This window comes from Sphaeramia orbicularis, chromosome 11, assembly GCF_902148855.1.
Source record: "Sphaeramia orbicularis chromosome 11, fSphaOr1.1, whole genome shotgun sequence".
In the NCBI taxonomy this organism is placed as follows: domain Eukaryota; kingdom Metazoa; phylum Chordata; class Actinopteri; order Kurtiformes; family Apogonidae; genus Sphaeramia; species Sphaeramia orbicularis.
Window position 1 is genome coordinate 45,828,699 of NC_043967.1, and position 20,067 is coordinate 45,848,765.

Below are 20,067 nucleotides of genomic sequence, written 5' to 3' on the forward strand. Positions count from 1 at the left end.
AGAATAAATAAAGAAACATTAGTTGTTGTTGTTTTTTTTTTTTTTTAACTTCCATAGGTACATTTATGCAATTAAAAACTCTATAATAAGTGTGTTCATTGTCTTGAAGACCACAGGAATGCTCCTTTTTTTCCTTTTCTTAAATTAAAAAAGAAATTGTCACATCTTCCCCCTCATCAAATCGAATAACAAATAAATTAAACGTAAAAAATCAAGATAGAAAAATTCCCAGCCCTTCCTTCCGTTTGTTAATTTGAAAAGTAGTGGCAGCAGAGAATCTTTACCGGTGAAGTTTTTAAGTTCTTCATCTCCATTTTTAACCAAGGTATATACAGTGAGAGGGAATCCATTTCTCCATTACTTTAATTACCCAATGTTTTTAATTTACGTATAAATAATAAAACTAACTCTACATAACAATATTACCAATGGTAATCATACAGAATAGTATTTTCTTTTCCCTTCAACTGTGTAGACTGGCCTTCTTTTAACGCCATAGACCACAAATCACACTATACAGTAGAACCCTGTTCAGTAGAATAACATCAGTGATATGCTTTTTCTTAACATGTAGATCTCGTTGCTGACAATAGAGTATGTACATAATATAAATGAATCCAGCTGTGGAATGATACGAACTCTGGAGCACTCGACACCTCCGATATTGCGGACGCTGACTCAGTTGATGTATGTATTGTCGATATTACTGTTGGCTGTTTTATAAGCGCATACATGTGAGATACTGCTTTTTGTGAAGTGTTGCTCCTGTGCTATACGGTTGGTCAAACAACCAAAAAAGGCTGGGACATCCCAAGTGGTTTTCTTGATTGAACTCTTAGGTTTTTTTTTTTCCTGGAGGTAAAGAAAAGGAGAGAGAAAAAGAGAACAGAGCCATTTAAAAAACAGATTACAGGAATAAAACATCCACAAAGAAACTTCAGTGTTTTGGAAGTGGAGTGGTGTCTGCAATACACACTGCTTGCACTGATGCCTCAGGGGAGTCTCAGTAATCAACTAGTGTCCATGCAACTCAGACAGTGACAGTCATACTGCTGCAAGTGTATGCACGTTCTTAGAAAATAGTCTGTCATCTCTGTTGGCAGGCAAATTAATTCAGAACATGCACAGTAGGAATTCTGGTGGGAATCAACTCTCCAAATTTTGGGCAAAAAACTCAGACATTATATTACATTTATTCTAATAATATTCCAAAAAAAAAAAAAAAAAAAGCCAAACTGTGTTATCTGACATTTTGAGTTTCTAGGTGAATTCATCATCTACCAAAAGATTATTTTTGATGCAGTTTGCTGCACACAAGCCATCTGCAGTTACCAGGTAAATCTATTCAAGGCTTTTTGCATCACTTAGTTAAAACTGTGACTAAATTTCAGATTTGTAAAAGGAAATCTTCATGCCCTCTGCCCGTGAGTATTTTAAAACCCTAAAAGACTGCTGGAAGAAAGCTCTGAGATTAAAAACTACCCAAAACTTGAATATTATGTTATTTTTTCTGAATCTGAAATTTTCTCTTTAGGGCAAACGCTAAATTCTGGTTATTTTTTGATGGATTTCTTATTTTTCAAGGTTGTGACTGAACTGCAGATGCTCTGTGCAAAAGACACGCTAAACTTTTTGGTGAGAATCTTATAATTAAAATGAGTTTTGCTCAGAGTCACTTGTGTTTTTCGGTGTCCCAGAATTCCTACAGAGGAATTCAGTTCCTCAGCCAGCAGCACGTGTCACAGGAACGAAACTGCTTTTTACCCGAAAACCTTCTAAAGTTACATTAGTGTCTCATTTGGTACAACACACACATTTTTTTTTTCCACAACTATTCAATACAAAACACTCACACAAATATGAAAACACTCCACCTCTCTTCTTCTTCTCCTTACACCCAGATGGACACTCGCTCTCACAGTCGTTCATACACATGTACTATCTTTTCAACCATTTACAGGGACACGTTCAGAAACATTTTCAGTCTCACAAAAACCAAACAAAGTTCAGGCACAAAGTCACTTGGAATTGAATTACAACCAAACGAAAACCCCGCACTCACCGAAACTACCACACCAACCAACTAAACAGAGGGAATGTGTAAGAACGATAATCATGACAGACAACAAAAAGCAAACTAATCAAAACCAAAAAGGAGAAAATTCTAGTAGTTCCATATTTAATGTGGTAAGTGGTTACCAACAGGTTAATTCAGCTTTTAGTGTTAAAGCTTTTAGAGAGTTAAAAAAAAAAAAGCAGCATGTCATGATAATCAGTTACTTACAGATGCTGAGGTAACGTGACAGTTATTGATCAGTGTTTGCAAGGATTAAAACCAGGACAAAATAATAAGAGGAAACTCACAACGCACCAAACACAGTTCATGGTCGCCACAGTAACCCGCCATGCAGTTGAGCATGGTGAATCAAGGCAACGGCCCAAAATAAAAATTGCTAATGGCAACCATCACAGGCAATATCGCCACAGCAACCAACACAGGCCAATTAACTTACAACGCAGTGAGAAGGAAGGGGGAGGTTTTAGTGGTTGCTAGGCAACCGTAGCCATAGCGACGCAGTCTCCACGATAGATATGTATGGACGGGACAGTCTTGAGAGTGGTGTGATGTTTTTTTCAGGAAAAATGGCATATGGCACAGCACAAAAACAATAAATGAAAAAGTAAAACAAAAATTAATGACGAACAGTAGTTGCATTCAACCCTGTGACAGAACACTGGTTAGACAGAACATTTGAAGCGAGTAAAAAAACTACTTCTGAGTAAGACTGCCCCTACTTACTGAGGAAAAAAAAAAATAAAAGGAACAACATGTGTATCTTCTGATCCTTGTAATACATTTCACACTGATGGTAGTTTTAGACTGTTGCCACCTCATTAAAGTTAATCTACTGTAGGGTTATTGACTTCTTCAGTTCCACATGAATGACAGCCATTTACATCCTGAGTCCCCAATTACATCCACTCTGTCTCTTTAACTTCCAGACACATTTCCAGCTGTCTATCAATCCCTCAACATCCATTAACCACATCTTCAAATACATCAATACAACTCACCTCCTTCAGTAAGGCCTGTTGGCGTCCTTGGGCCTCTTCAGCTGCACCTTCAGTCTCTTCATGCCGATCTGGAAGCCGTTCATGGCTTGAATGGCAGTTTGAGCACTGGACGGGTTGTCAAAACTCACAAAACCTATAGAACATACGACGTTATCGAGTCAAATAAAACATTCAGGGCATCGAATAAGAAAAGCTGTTAAAAAGCACACATTTTTTCTCACATTAAAAGATAATTAAAATAAACACAGGATGATGAAAATGAGCTTAACAACCATCACTGAAATGTCTGTCACAATTACCATGAGTGTGACTCACCGAAGCATTTGCTCTGGTTGGTGGCTCGGTCAACAAAGACCTTGGCAGAGATGACGTTTCCGAAGGGCAGAAACATCTGCAGGATCTCAGAGTCTGTGAACTCCTGCGGCAGGTGGTAGATGAAAATGTTACAGCCCTCCGGTCCTGAACACAAAGACAAGATACGACATGACAAAACAGGTTAGACCATCGACTTGGTGTTAAATGGCCAAATTTCAAAGCTGGATGAGCAACATAATATGCAACAATATTTAAACCTAGATTTTCTTGTGTGAAAAAACATTGTGTATCTTTGGAAATAATTATCGAACCAGTGAGACGTGGTGTTGAAATACATTTTCTGCCTCTTCTTTAGTGGAGTCAGACTGCATTTTCTTCTGGAGGCTGTAATGAGTCTGTTACCAGTGACTGTATCTCTATCATTGTTCTCCTCTTCATGAAGCAACAAAATGGCTCCTATCAGTTTTTACACAAAACTTATTGAATACATTTTTATTTTATTGTTACAGTTTATCACGCTTATTACAAGTTGCTGATTTATTTAACAACTTTGATTAATTTCACACAAAAATATATGTATTTAAGGGCTGTTGTATAGAATTTCAACTTAAAAACCAGATGGTAGAATAATTATTTCCATTATTATAGCAATAAAAGAGAGTGGAGATCTGTGTTTGTCCTCACAGACTATACAAAGCTTGAGATTTTGCATTTTTGGATGCATACCTGACAGCACATACACAGTATATTAACAAACAGTGCACAAAACAATGCATTGTCTGTGCCAATTCACAGCAGTATTGACATAACAATAATGACAAAGATTACTGCAGCCCTTCTGTTTAGTGCCATGCATTACATAATTCAATCAGGCTTCAAGATTCTGCAGCTACATTTTCACAAAGGAATGAATAGACACTAATAAATAACAGCCTTGAATGATAGAGAATGCATTAATCATTTGACAGAATAGTTTACAGAGCGGTTAACGGTGATTTAAAGTGTGTGTATTTTGTGGGAAATGGGTTAAATCATGCAAAGCCACTGGCATGTACCTGTAGATAAGGCGCAGATAATCCCACATTGCTACACAGCTCTTTGAACTCACCTTCTCGTTGTTGCAGCTGCTGTGGCTGTTGCGGCTGCTGAGCCACCAGAGTGGGCTGATGGGGGAACGGCTGTCCCACCAGGCCGTAGGCAGCAGGGTAGGTGGCTGACGGAGAAGAGGCGCAGGTGAGCAAAGAGCAGCCGTGAGGAAATCCAGACAGAGCACTGCAATCTGATCACTTTTTTCTACAAACATCTGACAGAGCTGCCTTCCCTCCTACAGATTCGCTCTAACTACAGAATGTTTTGCATATAGTTTGTGATGCGTGACTCATTCCAAAGAGCTGCATACTAGTTACATTTTGTAATATGTGCGTGTTTTGACTTCAGATGTCAATTTATGCTTTACACATGCGGTGCTGTGAAGACAAGGAGTGCAAAGGTAATGTCGCTGTATTTCATTAAGTTACATAAAATGCTTTTACACAAACTTGTTAAATCAGGAAGGTGAGATGTTTTTATTGAATGTATCATGTGGCATAAATGCATATTTTCCTGAGGATTAAAAAGAAAATGTAATCCTTTGTATTAGAGCTGAAACTAGGGCTGCACGATATTGGAAAAAACTGGCACTGCGATTTTGTGATATTTATTGTGATATGAAAAAATACTCTAAAGCAGGGGTGTCAAACTCATTTCAGTTCAGGGGCCACATTCAGTTAACTTTGATCTGAACTGGGCCAAGCCAGTAAAATAATAACATAGAAATATATAAATAATGTCAACTCTAAACTTTTCTTTTTCCTATGTCTTAGAGTAAAAAAAGTAAAATTACATTATGAAAATGTTTATATTTGCAAACTATTCTTTCAAACATTGTGAACAACATGAACAAACTGAAAAAAATAAGTGTAATTTTAACAATATTTTGCTTCAGTTTATCATTTACACATGTACATTATATGTAACACACAGATCAAAGTAGGTCTACAAATACACAAAACATTTATTAACAGGTGGAATATTGTTAAAATTGCACTTACTTCTCTTAAAACATTTCAGGTTGTTCACATTTTTTTGTGAAATTATATTTTGTTTTACTGTAAATACATGAAAATATTTACATTTACAAAGAGAAAAATTTGGAGTTATGAGTATTTATAGGTTATTGGGTAGTATTTTACTGATCTGACCCATTTGAGATTGAATTGGTTTGAATGTGGAACTTGAACTAAAATGATTGTTAATATTTTAGTGGAATTTTAGCATTTCACAAATTCATCCCAAGGGCCGGAATGGACCCTTTGGCGGGCCGGATTTGGACCCTGGGCCACATGTTTGACACCTGTGCTCTAAGTATATAATAGCTGTAGATACCAAACTGGAAGAAAAACTCCAAGGCACTCTCTTCAAACATTAAAATGCCTGGTTAAAGAGAGTGCCTTGGACTTTTTCCTCCAATTTGGTATCTACCAGCATTCCTTTCACATGAATTTAATAATAGCTGTGTGGTGCTGATGAAAATTCTCAAACTAAGTAGTTGAGGTACCGCTTGTTGTGGCAACAGGTGCAAGGCACTATTGGCACAGAAAACGTGTTTCAGTACCATCCGTCTTGTAGCTGAAATAATTCCAGACTAGAAGCACTCGGAGAGCACAGACCTCCACCAAGGCTGATCAGTGGGCCCCCCCGTGGACCACCCCACCCCCGATCACCCCCAAAAGTTAATAATTTCTTCCTTATCCCATATCCAACAAACCCTGAAAATTTCATCAAAATCTGTCCATAACTTTTTGAGTTATGTTGCACACTAACGGACAGACAAACAAACAGACAGACAAACAAACCCTGGCAAAAACATAACCTCCTTGGCGGAGGTAATAACTAACATTGCTTTTCATTTACAGTGATTTTCTCTTGTGCGTTGCTCATTTTTCAATATTGTTACCAGCGACTCACTCCAAACTGATTAAGAACGATCGTGATTGGTGGACCGCTGCGTGCAGTGTGTGTCAGGTACCCTTGAAATTAGATGAGAACACATTGAGTTCATTTGCCTCCTACTTTGCAGGACCTGCGATGTGACTATTGCACACATCGCAATGCCGATGCTCAAACGATATATTGTGCAGCTCTAGCTGAAACTAACAGTTATTTACATTGTTGATGAAACTAATGATTATTCTCTCAGTTAATCAATTAAAACGTCAAAAAAAAAGCTTAAAAAAGTCAATCAGTGTTTTTCAAAATATAAGATAACATCCTCAAAAGTATTGTTTGGTACAAAACCCGTGGATTATTCAGTTTTACTGCCACAGAGAAGTAAAGAAACAAGGACGCACTTTTAAGAAACTGGAATCAACAGCTCAAAGCTATTAATAAATTTTCTTGCCAGTCGGTCATTTCACAGATTAATCATTGTAGCTCTAATCTGAAGTTTAGGTCTTCAAACGTTTTACATAAATTCTGACAGGTCTTAAAAATTGCTAAAACCTGTTTGTTTGTTTTTTGTTTGTTTGTTTTCCATTCTTTGTTTATTCAGAGAAGCAGATCATACAAAACTTCTCTTTCGGGTACAATTCAATGTCCACACCTCAAATGTGATTGAAGAGTGAGTTGCTAATCCAAGTTTTTTAGTAGAATATAAAACAAATACAACAAGTCAACAGGAGGAGAGGGCTTGCTCGGCTTCTTCTTGATTGGCTGTTTTTGCTTGGTTGTAATTGATTAATGTGATGATCATTGCAGCTCTACTTTGTATTAGTGATACCAGCAGCAGCGGCAGTGAGATGTGTACATGGAAGCACAGTTGCACAAATAAATGTTAATTACTGTCAGAAGGATTACAGAGCTTCATATGGGTGACTCTGTGGCTGTGATTCTTACCTGTGTAATGCTGCATGCCGGTATAAGCCTGCTGCAGCGGATCCAGGACAGGACTCTGAGCTGTGAAGCAGAAAAACAATGTCACAATATGGCCCATTAAAGAAGAAATTACCTCTGAATGTAATGGTCACTATCATCAAACAAAAGCAAACTTGTATTTTTGTACCAATAGTGACATAGAACACCCAAAAGTAATGGAATGGTTAAAACATTAGTATTGTCTTGTTTAATAATTAATATGGACTTGTTTTTTGCACCACGTGTGGTCTGAAATTACTGCTGTTTTTCTTTTAAAAAGTCCAGGAAATTGCAATATTTTATTTGGGCTTTGGAATTGGATTGTAGAACAAAATAAATCTGTTGATTTTACTCAAACACATCCCTATAAATAATAAAACCAGCGGCCTCTTAATTAATTCCAGAGCTGTGTATGTTAGAAGACAATCCTAAATGCTATTTGGGGCACAACAGTACGCTCCAAATAACATTTACTGCCTTCATTTAGCTTTATTTCATTTCCTCCCAATTTAGAGCCTTGTTGACGCACACACAGCAGCAGTGAGTACATTTGTGGATTTTATGACAAACAGAGCACAGCTGATCTTACTGTCTGATGCAGCAGCTGTGCAGGAGGCTGTGGCTGTACCTTGATATGCATGAACCCCGTTAGTGTACAGGGCTTCAGTTGCTGATTGGCCGTTGGGCGGAGCTGGCACAGATGGATAACTGTTCACTGCGATTGGCGGAGGCAGAGCAGGAACAGGTGTGGCTGCGATGGAGGGCGGAGTGCTGGTACCTGCAGACACAGACAAAGTAATGAACCTGTTAAACCAGGGCTGTCAAACTCATTTCAGTTCAGGAGCCACATACAGACTAATATATTACAAAGTGGGCCAGACCTGTAAAATAATATAAATAATAGGATAAGAACTGATAAATAATTTCAACACCAAAGTTTTCTCTATGTTTTTGAGTGAAAAAAGTCAAATTCCATAATGAAAATGTTTACATTTACGAACTCTACTTGAACATAACATGAACAAATATGAGTAACCTGAAAATTCTTAAGAAAAATAACTGCAATTTTAGCAATATTAGACTTTAGTTTATCATTTACACATGTGCATCATAACTTACAGATCACAGTGGATCTACAAATACACAAAACATGTAGTAACAGGCAGAATATTGATATAACTCCACATACTTCTCTTAAGACATTTCAGGTTATTGAAATTTTTTGTAAAAGGCTAGTCTGTAAATGTAAACATTTTTGTGTAATTTTACCTTTTTTAACACTAAAACAGAAAGAGAAGTTTTTGGTTTTCTTTATTTATAGGTTATTACGATAGTATTTTACTGGTCTGACCCATTTTAGATTGAACTGACCCAAAATGATTTTAACATCCTTTATTGTTAATATCTTCAGTATACTTTTTGCATTTCATAAATTCATCCCACAGGCCAAATTGGACCCTTTGGCAGGCCGGATTTGGCCTCCAGGCCGCATGTTTGACACTTGTGTGTTAAACCCTGGGTCATTTGTTTCTAGTGGGAATCATTTCAACGTAACACAAAACAATGACTTAGTACACAGCATAAGTCTCATTCATATAAAACCAAGTTATGATCAGAAAACAGCAAAAGTAAGACTAAATTCATAATTATTGCTTCATAATGTGATCTTTATTTTACTCTTCTTTGTCTCGTTCAGTGAGTTTTAGCAGTAGAGAAATAATATTTGTACTGGATCTACTTAGTGTTAGCATAGAGCTGCAAAGTTTGTGTCATTGGTCTGTTGTTTTAGGAGATTACGAGATTATTCATGACTGTTAGCTTGGTTTAAATATTTGTCCATTTAAGTGCTTGTTGTTTGAGTTGTGTTGTTTTCCGACAATTGGTTTTGTTGAGCTTTTAGCTGATGTTCTTCAGGTGAAGTGGTACAGTATAGCATATGTAAATTGCAAGTAGTATTGTGTTGCATTACCATGGCAACACAGATGGAACTGTGGCTAGCGGTGGCAACTGGGCTTCAAAGGCTACGTTCAGATATCATGAGAACTACAGTCACTGGCCACTTTATTAGGAACACCTGTTCAGTCGGCCAAACACAGGCAACATTTAGGTCAAGATGATCTGCTGAAGCTCAGATCAAGCATCACAGTGGAGAAGAATGTAATTTAAGTGACTGAACGTGGAATGGTTGTTGGTCTGCAGCTCTAGACATAATCATCTCTAAGGCTTGCAGAGAATGGTCAGAAAAAAAGAAAATATCCAGTGAGCCACAGTTCTGTAGCAGAAGAAGCCTTACTGATCCCAGAGGTCAGAGGAGGAACACCCTGTTCATCATAGATGTGCAGCCAACAAATCAGCTGCAACTGCATGATGTTATCATGTCAATGTGGGCCAGAACCTCTGTGGAACATTTCCAGCTCCTTGTTCAGTCTATCCCACAAAGAATTAAAGCAGTTATGAAACAAAAACTTGGTTCAACCCAGAACTAGCACAGTGAAGCTTATAAAGTACATTGTGAGTGGCACTTATTAAAAAGAGCTGGAAAAATGGTCCATTTAAATCAGACATAAACCAACAGAAGTCAATACAGGATAAATTAATAATTATAATATATTTGTAGGCATGCCAGACAAATAATAGTTGTTATTTTTCACATTTTATATTTGTTTTTATATTTGTCTGCATGTCACTCCAGATGCAGATATTTTAGGAAACACAGTATTTTTCATTTCACTTTTTACAGCTGTTGCTGTTTAGATTCTCTCTTTTGGCTTCAAGGTTCAGCGAATTCCAGTAGCAAATCATCAGTGTTCCTGTTACTCTATACTCTCCATGAACAGATTTACTCATGAGTATACTTTCAAAGTGTATAACATGGCCTCCACTAGTACTTGCAGGTTGCAGTGGCCGTTGCTCTCGTTTTTCTACCATAAACATAAAAGCCCACATAGCTAATATTATAACAGACTGAACACAAAACAAAACAAATGTTTGTTGTTTTGTCCTCTTTGGTCCACCTCTCCTTGTGTATCTGTCCTCATATTTCAAGCAGAAATCTAATCAAGGCTGGCCGGACCAGACATCTCTGCCTCTCATTACCTGAGGAGGGGGTGATGGATGCGATCGGCGTGGCAATGATGCTGCTGGGGTTGAGGGCGGCGAGTTGCTGCATCTGAACAGCTGCCACTGTGGCGACAGGAGAGAGGTAGGCCGACTGCGCCACCAGGGCCTGCTGCTGCATCAGCTGGAGGGAGGAGAGGATGAGATGGAGGGGAAACCAGAGAGACGAGGAGGAGGGAGAAGAAACAGGGATATGGAAGAAGAATGGGAATTATTAGAGCGTGAAGTATGTTTAGAGGGATCCATCAGTGTGTATAGAGTGGGGAATATAAGTGTGTGTTTCTCATATTTAATCCCAGACTTATACAAAGGAGAAATAACAGTCAACTGTAAAAAAGAGTATTCAACAAGTGTGTTTGTCGCTTACAGCTGCAGATGGATTTTGCCTCATTTTCATAGTTTTTATTAAAAAACTGGATCCAGTCAATAAACTGAAAGATAAATATAACTGCAATAGATTCAGACCAAGCCTTGATCAGGAATCAATATAAAGGCTCCAGACCAGGTTTTCTGGGTGACCTGCTTTGATTTTTTCTTAATGAGCTCATTACGCTTTAAATCATGGATCGTGTTCTTATTCTGAGCTGTAAGAATGAAAGTAATGCAAAATGTTTAATCTTGCTTTGGTGTTTGGGTCGTTTTCAGTCGTGTTGATGATTCCGTTTTCAGTCAGTTCTACTTAACTTACTTAATGTTTAGTTTTTGCGTTTCCTCCTCAAGCATCACAAATTAAACATCTGTAAATGAGCCACATCTGAAACCATTTACACTGAGCGGTCAATTAGCAAACACACACGCAGTAATGTGGCTTTACTTTACATAACAATTAGTGATTTTTCCAGTTAAAAGAGTCTCATTTAGTATTAAACCTCCTTCATCAGAATCAAATGGAACATATCACAGCAAGCAAGGCTTTTCTTGTGATATTAATTTTTACTTCAGTGCTTTCACTTTTACCAAAGTTTGTTAGGCGTCAGCTAACAAACACTATTGAGGAGTGTTGTGTAGGACATGGTTGTTGATTTTTCTGTGTGTGTTCCTCACAGCCTGTGTGTAGGCGTTGTAAGCCCCGAGGTGAAGGGTCATGGGGCTGATGACTCCCAGCTGAGAGGCCACCTGCTGCATCCGCCGGAGCCCTCGCTCCTTCTCTGAATCGGCAAACTTCACCACCAGGCTGGACGAGGCGCCCTGCAGAGGAAAAAGAGGGAAATTATAGCTCCATCTGTCTGACACTTTTCAGGTCACTGCAAGTCTTGACATTTACAAAAATAGCATTACTTAGTCTTGGCAATGTCGCAAAAATGTGTAGACAATTTACAATTTCAGCTTTAATTGCACTAATTTTTGCTGCTCGGAATCTCTCAACAAAAACAATAACATAGGCTACATGAGCTGTGATCCGAGGGATGATGGGAGTTGTTTTTAGAATTATTGGTGACGAAAAGTTTCACTTGCATAATGTTTAATGACATATTAAACATTATGTAAGCATTTAACTAAACTAATAGGTAAGAGCTTTCTACTGGATAATTACTGCAGTGATTCATGTGTTTAAGCTGCAACAACTTCTTTAACTCTGATGCAGCGAGGAGGTTCTAATTTCTAAAAACAACCATCAGTTTGTCGAGAGCATAAAGACTGGACTGTGTTTTAATGGAAAAAGGCCATGTGGTCTGATGAGTCCAGACTGACCCTGTTCCAGAGAGATGGGAGAAGAGAGGCGGATGAAGTGATTACCCATCATACCTAGTGTCTACAGCACAAGCCTGTGGGGCAATGTTATATCTGAGGTCGCTAATCAAACTAACTGTAAAAAAAATATAGGCGACGGTGATTTTCTGATCTTTTGAGCTTTTATTCGTAGTTTCTAGTTGAAAAGAATGATATTAGAAAATTATTGTCAGCACCCTCCCATCCCTAGAAGACCCCTACAGTTTCTGCTACCTCAAAACAAACAAACAAAAAAACACCTGTTATACCCTAAAGGACTTGTCCTATTCTGGACATAGTCCGCATGAGCTGCTGCCTTTGAATAGTGTAAAAACATGAAAAAAAAACAGACTTAAAAGCAGCTTTTATCCAAAAGCAGTAACAGCCCTGTATGCTGCTGAAATCTGACTTTACAAATGTAGCAATACTTCAAACTGCTATATTAGAAATTATGCAATCATGAATTTTTTATGGGTTTTTTTCTGACAGAATGACGTTTGTTTTGTGTGTGATTTGTTATGTTTTTCTTTTGCTTTCTAGTTTTTAAATCTAACTTTTAATACATACACATACTATTCCATTCTGTGATGTGCTGTTCTATTCTATTCTATTCTATTCTATTCTATTCTATTCTATTCTATGCTGTACTGATACACTATCAGCTCCAGCTTCTGGCGATACTGATTGTAAAACATATCGTTGCTGATTAATCAGACATATTGATTATTCTATCCATACATATTATTCCTTTAAAATGATCCCAAATGCTGAGTTAAATCATCTGTTTTTTCAAGTACAGTCACCTTTTCTTTTAATTCACTCGACTACACCACAGTACAATGACCTACAGGGAAAACCAGAGATGAGTACATTTGACCAAAAACACTCCCTTTGTAAAAATGTGTGTGTCGGCGTGGAGGAGGGGGGCAGAAATGAGAAGTGGTGACTATTAGCTGAGTCACCTCGATGAGTGTCTGAATTTGGAGCATACGGAGTGAGTGTGCGTTCTCGCATAAATGCGACCATGTGTTGCTTTTTTTTTTTGCAAATATGTGTGTGTGTGTGTGTGTGTGTTGACACTCACAGGTAAAGTACGACTCCCATGCAGGGCGTTGATGGCGGCCTGGGCCTCTGCGTTGCTCTGGAACTTTACAAATGCACACCCTACGTGAAATGACACATCATTACATGAGGCCTCACAGAAACACACAGTCGCACTCGCACACACTGTACAGAAACTACTTCGCTTTAAAAACACATTAGGAGCCGTCTTACATCTATTGCTTCATCAGTTACAGTGGTGTCATTAAACATGGTCCACAAAACATTCATTGCTTCATCAATCACAGCCCATAAACCTTCCAACGCATCATTAGCCATGACCCATAAAGCCTATTGCGCCATTAGTCATGCCTGGTGCAACAAACGCAGAAAAATCTAGCGTCTGTGTTTGAACTGTCACCGGACTTTGATTTACATGGCAAATATCATTAACATTGTTGTTACTGACAACAGCGATTTACATGTGTTTGGTGGTAAAGCGCTGGAGGCTTAACTCTAAAGATTGCAAACAGTAAAATGAAGACGCTGCTAGTTGTACAGTCTATATTATGTGTCAATACATACATCATACATCAAGAAGCCAAATAATCTTAAATGTAGACATATTGGCTTGTATTAAACATCTGTCATTTCTGCATGAATGCATTTCTTTGAAGTACAATGAAGGTCTAGCCACTGAAAGAGGAAATAGGGGGAAAAAAATGAGCAAATTCTGTTTATTACAAGCATTAAAAGCATAATTATGTAAGACAGTTTTACCTTGATTACATTGAGATGCTATGAAAGAAGGAAGCAATTGTTCCTTTGCTAGGATTCAGCTTGGTAAATCTCTTATTATATCATCTGAAATATAATTTATATACAATATATGGACAACAATATTGGGACACATCCCACCTACATATTGTCAGACTTTCCATTCTCATTTACTTGAAACATGATCATGATAAAAATGTTCATGTCATTTGTTGTCAGTAGTTATTACAATAAATGTCAAATCAATGTTTCTTTTAAGTCTAAAGGTTGATTTTTCTTCCAGGCAGTTACTTATAATTTAATACAATTATTTATGATCAGAATGTGACAAATATTCCAGAAACATTTACGAGAATGTTTAATATGACAGTGAACAAAATGAACTCTAACAAAGAAATAAAAACCTTTACAGTAATTATATTTATTCCAATATAAAAGTATGAAATTGGTCATTATTGTTTTGTAGCCCAGCAATGAAACACTTGAATACAATGTGTCCCAGTACTTTTGTCTATATGGTTTATATCAAAGAAAAAAACATTAGTAATGAGTGTTATATTTGGTTAATAACAACAATGTAGATGTGTATAAAGGAATCAGGTGCTCATCATGGACAGATTAGAACATAAAATGGGAAAATAATGAGTAAAAAATATCCCACAGAGTATATAAAACACAGAAAACACCAATAAGAAAAATTACATTAGATATTTAAAACCCTTTATAGACACACAGGGAGAATGCATTGGAAAAAGTTAGATATATTTTCTTAAAATGAGAAGGAAAAGGTTTTTTTCTTCCTATAAAATGGAAATAAGGCTTTTTTATTTACCTTCTTGAAATTCTGAAAAACCTAAAAGATGCTGATAATCATCACTCTATTCACATGAATGAGTCTGAATTTACAGCGTAGGATTCTGGGTAGTCTCATCACCCTGAGTAATTTTCACTCTTTGAAGTGCATGTGTGATTTTTTTTTTTTTTTTTTTGCAGACATAATTTACCTTTGCTGGTACCATCAGGTCCGCGGAGCACCGTGCACTCCTCTATGCTGCCAAATGGCTCGAACATCTTTCTCACGTCGGCATCTGTCTGCTGTTTTCCCAGCATGCCCACAAACAGCTTCCTGTCTTCTAAGGGGAAGGAGATTGCCAAGGTGGGAGGGAGAAAATAGGATATTGTGTTGATAATGTGAGTGGGAGTGAAAAGGGAAAAGAGCAGGAGTAGGTGTTTTATAAGGCAGGTGTTTGGGAAAAAAAAAAAAAAAAAGAGGAAAAATTTCCACGTCAACGCCTCTCTGGACATGCATAAATAATCCAAAAACAGCCCTAGGAAAAGGAATAATCTCCAAACCAGACTGGACGTCAGCCTGCTATACTTCATACCACCACCAGAGTGCAGTAACAGGAACATGACAACAAATAAACAGCATCTGGCAGTGACTCAAATGTTTGTCACCCTCTGTGTTGTCTCCGTCTGTCCCCGTCTGTGAAGGATCAGACCAGTGTTTCTGCATGTTTAAGCCCATTCACTACAAATTGCTTACACTTGACATTACAGCTGATCATTCCCTAAAGCGTAGCACGGCTTTTTAGACTCTAACCTTTATTTTACACACCGTTTGAGCAGATATCCTTTCTTCATTCACTCGAGGCCTGGCTGGAAGGACGCTTGACACTGATTGCCTTACATTGTTTTGTTAAATTCATGCAATTATTACATAATGCTGCAGATGAAAATGTGGGTCTGGCAGAAAAGACTGTCTGTATACGTTACTATAATGGATTGGAGAGCCTCTGCCAAAAAGCCTCAAGCTTAAAAACTTTGTTGTCAGAAAAATCAATACCAAATAACAAACAATTAGAAACCCTACGCTATGTATAAAGGAGAATGTTATTAGTTCTTTCAGGTGCACTTTGAAAGAGATAAAAACCTGAATGTGTGAATGATCTGTGATGATGATGATGATGATGATGATGATGGTGTGCAGTCTGTATCTCAGGTGAATTTCACTTTACTTACACCAACAGTTGTACTCTTAGTGGTTGAAAAAGTGTTATACATGTGCAAAAAATGTGATGATGTAGCTGTATGCCCACTAATGCTGGGAACGAACTCAGTGTGATAGTAAAAAAAAAAAAAAAAAAAAAAAAAAAACACCAAAAAACATTAGACTACATAAATTAGCACAATGGTACTTTAAAAACACAGTGGAAAATGTGGGTCCATTAGATAACCCAGTCTGTATGTGTTAATATAATGGATTTAAGAGCAGCTGCATAAGACTTTACGATGCATTGCAGAAAAATAAACAACTACAAATCTGTATAAAAGTGTCATTATGTCTTTTAGATGCATTTAAGCCCAACATATATAAAACCCAGTGATAAAGCCTGGTCAACATATTGAATTAATTTGATTAATGGAGCTTTTTCTTTGAGAATTGTTATAAAAATGTCGTGTTATTCCTCTGGAGATAATTCTTGTTCAACATGAAACCTATTTGTTGTAATATCTTCACTATAAATGTGTTTCTCCAGCTGTATATGGCATAACGGTTTAGCAAAGAAAATCATTTTAGACGTATGTTTTGTTTTAAGCTCATACAGACAGAAAAAAATCAATTAAAATTGCAAATAGTCCAAGATGGCCTATTTATTCTGATGTAGAACTGCATTTTAGACATATTCCTAGTGTCTGAAAGTAAATTCTTGTAACACCTGCTTGAAACGTTTAGTTTCAAAGTCCTATTTATGTTCATCTCAAACTGACTGTGCAGATTATTTATTCTTGTCTCATTAACTGCCTTGGTTCTCTCTGTTTATTGGTTTTGTTGGTTTTTCTCCTACCTCTTCTTGTCTCTCTGGAAGTGTTTTCTAGTACTTGCCAAGCTGACATTGTAAGTACGAAACTGTTCTTTATGTGTTGCCTGTTAAAATAACTGTGAAACTAAACCTCCCCAAAAAACACTGCAGTAATGGGTGATTTTAGAAAATGTACAAAACCATGAAAAATGTGATGATCCTAAATGAGCCTAAATTCAGCGTCTGGCCCAAAAACGGTGGGATTCGAGAAAGAAATGTCAAAAAAGGGATTAAAAATCTAACGTTATATGAAACATATGGAAGCAGTGTGAACTACAGAAGAGCCAGAGGAAGCCTGGCTCCTCTTAATAAGACATGAGCTCCCCACAAAACAAGATTTGACAAATTTCAGGGGAGTCTCTAAAATATTGATGGTTTTTTTTTTGTTTTTTTGCATCCTTCTTACCATGGATCATGTGTAAAATTAGTCTATTATTCATGTATGACTCATCCATGATGGTGATTCATCCCTAATTCACTTTAATGAAGATACGTACATGCATACAAACAAAAAGGCTTTTTTTCCTAGTGAAAAACGGTAGATCTTTTCCCTCTCGCCTTTTTGAAACAAAAAATATTTTTTATTTAACAGATTTAAGAGCAGTAAAGTGCACCACTATTGTTTTGGCTCTCCACATCTCTGAAAGGTACACAACAGACAGTAATAGACACTTTTCATCTGTTTTCTCAGTCTTACCATTCATATTGGTACTAATACGAACGATGACAAATAATGGCTAAATGAATAATTTTAAAATGTGGAATGTGTCATTTCTAAAGACAGATAAGCTTCCTGAAAGCCACAGTATAGAATTCAAACTGACAACAGCAGTCCAGGCAGGTGTAGTTAAACTGCGACAAATAATCCATTTTCATATGTCGTTAAATCACTGAGTCTTGAAATTGTAGTTTTCCTAAGTCAAACAGCCAAAGGGACGATAAAATCCTGCACGTTTGACATATGAATCTGCTTCAGTCTCTTGAGATATTGTCCCAATTGTAGAGCCGGTGTCCATTTTAAGAAGCAGACGTCTTAAAGGTTGGACTGAATAAGCTGCAGTGTCAGTGATGTGCAAAGTGAAGGTGTTTATTTGAGCCGCTGTTGTGTTTTCAGGTGAGGACAGGCGTCTCTTACCCCCTCTGCTCTCGCTGTCTGCTGGCTTCACTTGGATTGGACGGTTCATCTGGGAGGACAGGACAAAGCAGGGGTAAGTTTCCACAAAGCAGAAGACCGAGTCAAAACAGGTTGGCTTTTTGTCGACTTTTAAGATAAGATAATCCTGTATTAGCCCCATAATGGGGAAATGAGCAGTGTTAAAATAAGCTTTTTAAGTTTTTTTTTAAATTGACTTATAAGATAAGGTAAGATAAGATAAGATAAGATAAGATAAGATAAGATAAGATAAGATAAGATAAGATAAGATAAGATAAGATAAGATAAGATAATCCTATATTAGTCCCATGATGGGGAAATTTGCAGTGTTCCAGTATTAGTCAAAATATGCTTTTTAAGGTTTTTTTATTGACTTTGAAGATAAGGTAAGATAAGATAAGATAAGATAAGATAATCCTACATTAGTCCCACAATGGGGAAATTTACAGTGTTACAGTAATAGTAAAAAATATGCTTTTAAAGTTTTTTATTGCCTTTGAAGATAAGATAAGATAAGATAATCCTGTATTAGTCTGACAGCGTTGCAACAGGATAAGGTATAAAGTAAAAGATATAAAAACTACAAAAAAATCGAAAGTATTTACAAAAAAAACAAAAAAAAAAAAGCAGCTCTCGTTAAAAAAAACAAACAGTACTAATAAATAAATAACTGTATTTACAATAAGTCTTACAGTTTGCCGAGGGTTATTTCGTCTATACTAATAAACAAACATGTAATGATATAATAAATAAGGGATTTTTATATTTCCGTCCTTGTGTTAGACATTTTGTCCTCAGTACCTGGATGCCTCCCGTATATTTTTTCTAAACAATATATCCCCGAAAATGTAGAAACTTACCACAAAGAACTCTGATTAAAATCAGTGAAAAGAAACAGCACCTCAGCTGTCTCACTCACTTTAAAACTACAAAAGATATCATGACTTTTACTGACTGATGCATTCATCTGAAAAGACCGGGTCTCGATCCACAGGTGGGCCACAGGAGAATTTTTTTGAGACCTCAAATAAATTTGCATTTCAAGCATTTAAGAAAACTGTCAACATGAATAGTGTTTTTGAAAGTGCTGGATATTGTTCTGATACTTGCACATGAAAGACACACTCTGTTTTCCTGATAAAACATTAAAAACCAGATCCTGTTGATTTATTTAGTCTCAGTGTTTAGATGGTTTTACTGATGATAGGAGATAAAAAACAGTCTGTTAGCTCAGACTAAATGCATTTATTTGGTGTCATTTATAAGGTATTTAATGTTTATATGTATTCTGTAAGACAAGGTAGTGATTTATCGAACATTAAACATATAGAATGAGGACAAAAGTATTGGGACGCATTTAATTCAGATGTTTCACTGCTAACAAAACAATACTGAAAAATATCATAGTATAATTTTATATCATCACCAATCTTATTTCAATTAACATTTTTACTCCATCTTTAGTGTTAATTTTATTTACACTGTCGCCAAAATCCTGCAGAAATAATTTTAGAGATAATTAAATATTCTACCTTTAGATTTCTGCGATATTTGTCACGCTCTGACCATAGATTTAAAAAAACTCAACTTGTTTCTTCAACTCTTGTGAAGAAAACTCAACCTTTATTCCTACAACAAATACTTTTTTGACATTTATTGTAATAATCCCTAACAACAATTGACATTACCATTTTTTTTTTTTTTTTACCATAATAATCCTTTAAATCCACTGGAATAGGAAGTCTGACAAGCTGTAGATGCTATATGTCCCAATATTTTTATCCATACACTATATCTAGCTTTGCCTTAATGACATATTCCTGATAATATTATAAGAGATTTAACTGTTAACAATTTAAATCCCAGAAAAGAGTCAATTGTTACCTTACTTTAAGAGTGAAAACTAATCCCTAAAAACAATTGACGTTACCATTTTTTTTTTTTTTACCATAATAATCCTTTAAATCCACTGGAATAGGAAGTCTGACAAGCTGTAGATGCTATATGTCCCAATATTTTTGTCCATACACTGTATCTAGCTTTGCCTTAATGACATATTCCTGA

At 36.6% G+C, this 20,067-nt stretch overlaps 1 protein-coding gene across 5 annotated transcripts in view; it reads right to left on the bottom strand.

Moving 5' to 3' along the window:
* The window catches only part of celf3a (cugbp, Elav-like family member 3a), a 43,869-nt gene continuing 23,802 nt past the window's right edge, over positions 1–20,067 (bottom strand). The window contains exons 4-14 of one of the 5 annotated variants that reach the window (XM_030148031.1): positions 17,986–18,034; positions 14,991–15,119; positions 13,253–13,332; positions 11,503–11,646; positions 10,438–10,582; positions 7,970–8,119; positions 7,324–7,383; positions 4,499–4,603; positions 3,391–3,534; positions 3,076–3,208; positions 1–852 (exon numbers count right to left, since the gene is read on the bottom strand). In XM_030148031.1, coding sequence (XP_030003891.1) covers positions 3,081–3,208; positions 3,391–3,534; positions 4,499–4,603; positions 7,324–7,383; positions 7,970–8,119; positions 10,438–10,582; positions 11,503–11,646; positions 13,253–13,332; positions 14,991–15,119; positions 17,986–18,034 — 1,134 coding nt within the window. In that variant the 3' untranslated portion in view covers positions 1–852; positions 3,076–3,080. Of the gene's footprint in view, positions 3,209–3,390; positions 3,535–4,498; positions 4,604–7,323; positions 7,384–7,969; positions 8,120–10,437; positions 10,583–11,502; positions 11,647–13,252; positions 13,333–14,990; positions 15,120–17,985; positions 18,035–20,067 lie in introns of all 5 variants that reach the window. The other 4 variants (XM_030148029.1, XM_030148030.1, XM_030148033.1 and 1 more) reach the window with 4 other exon arrangements.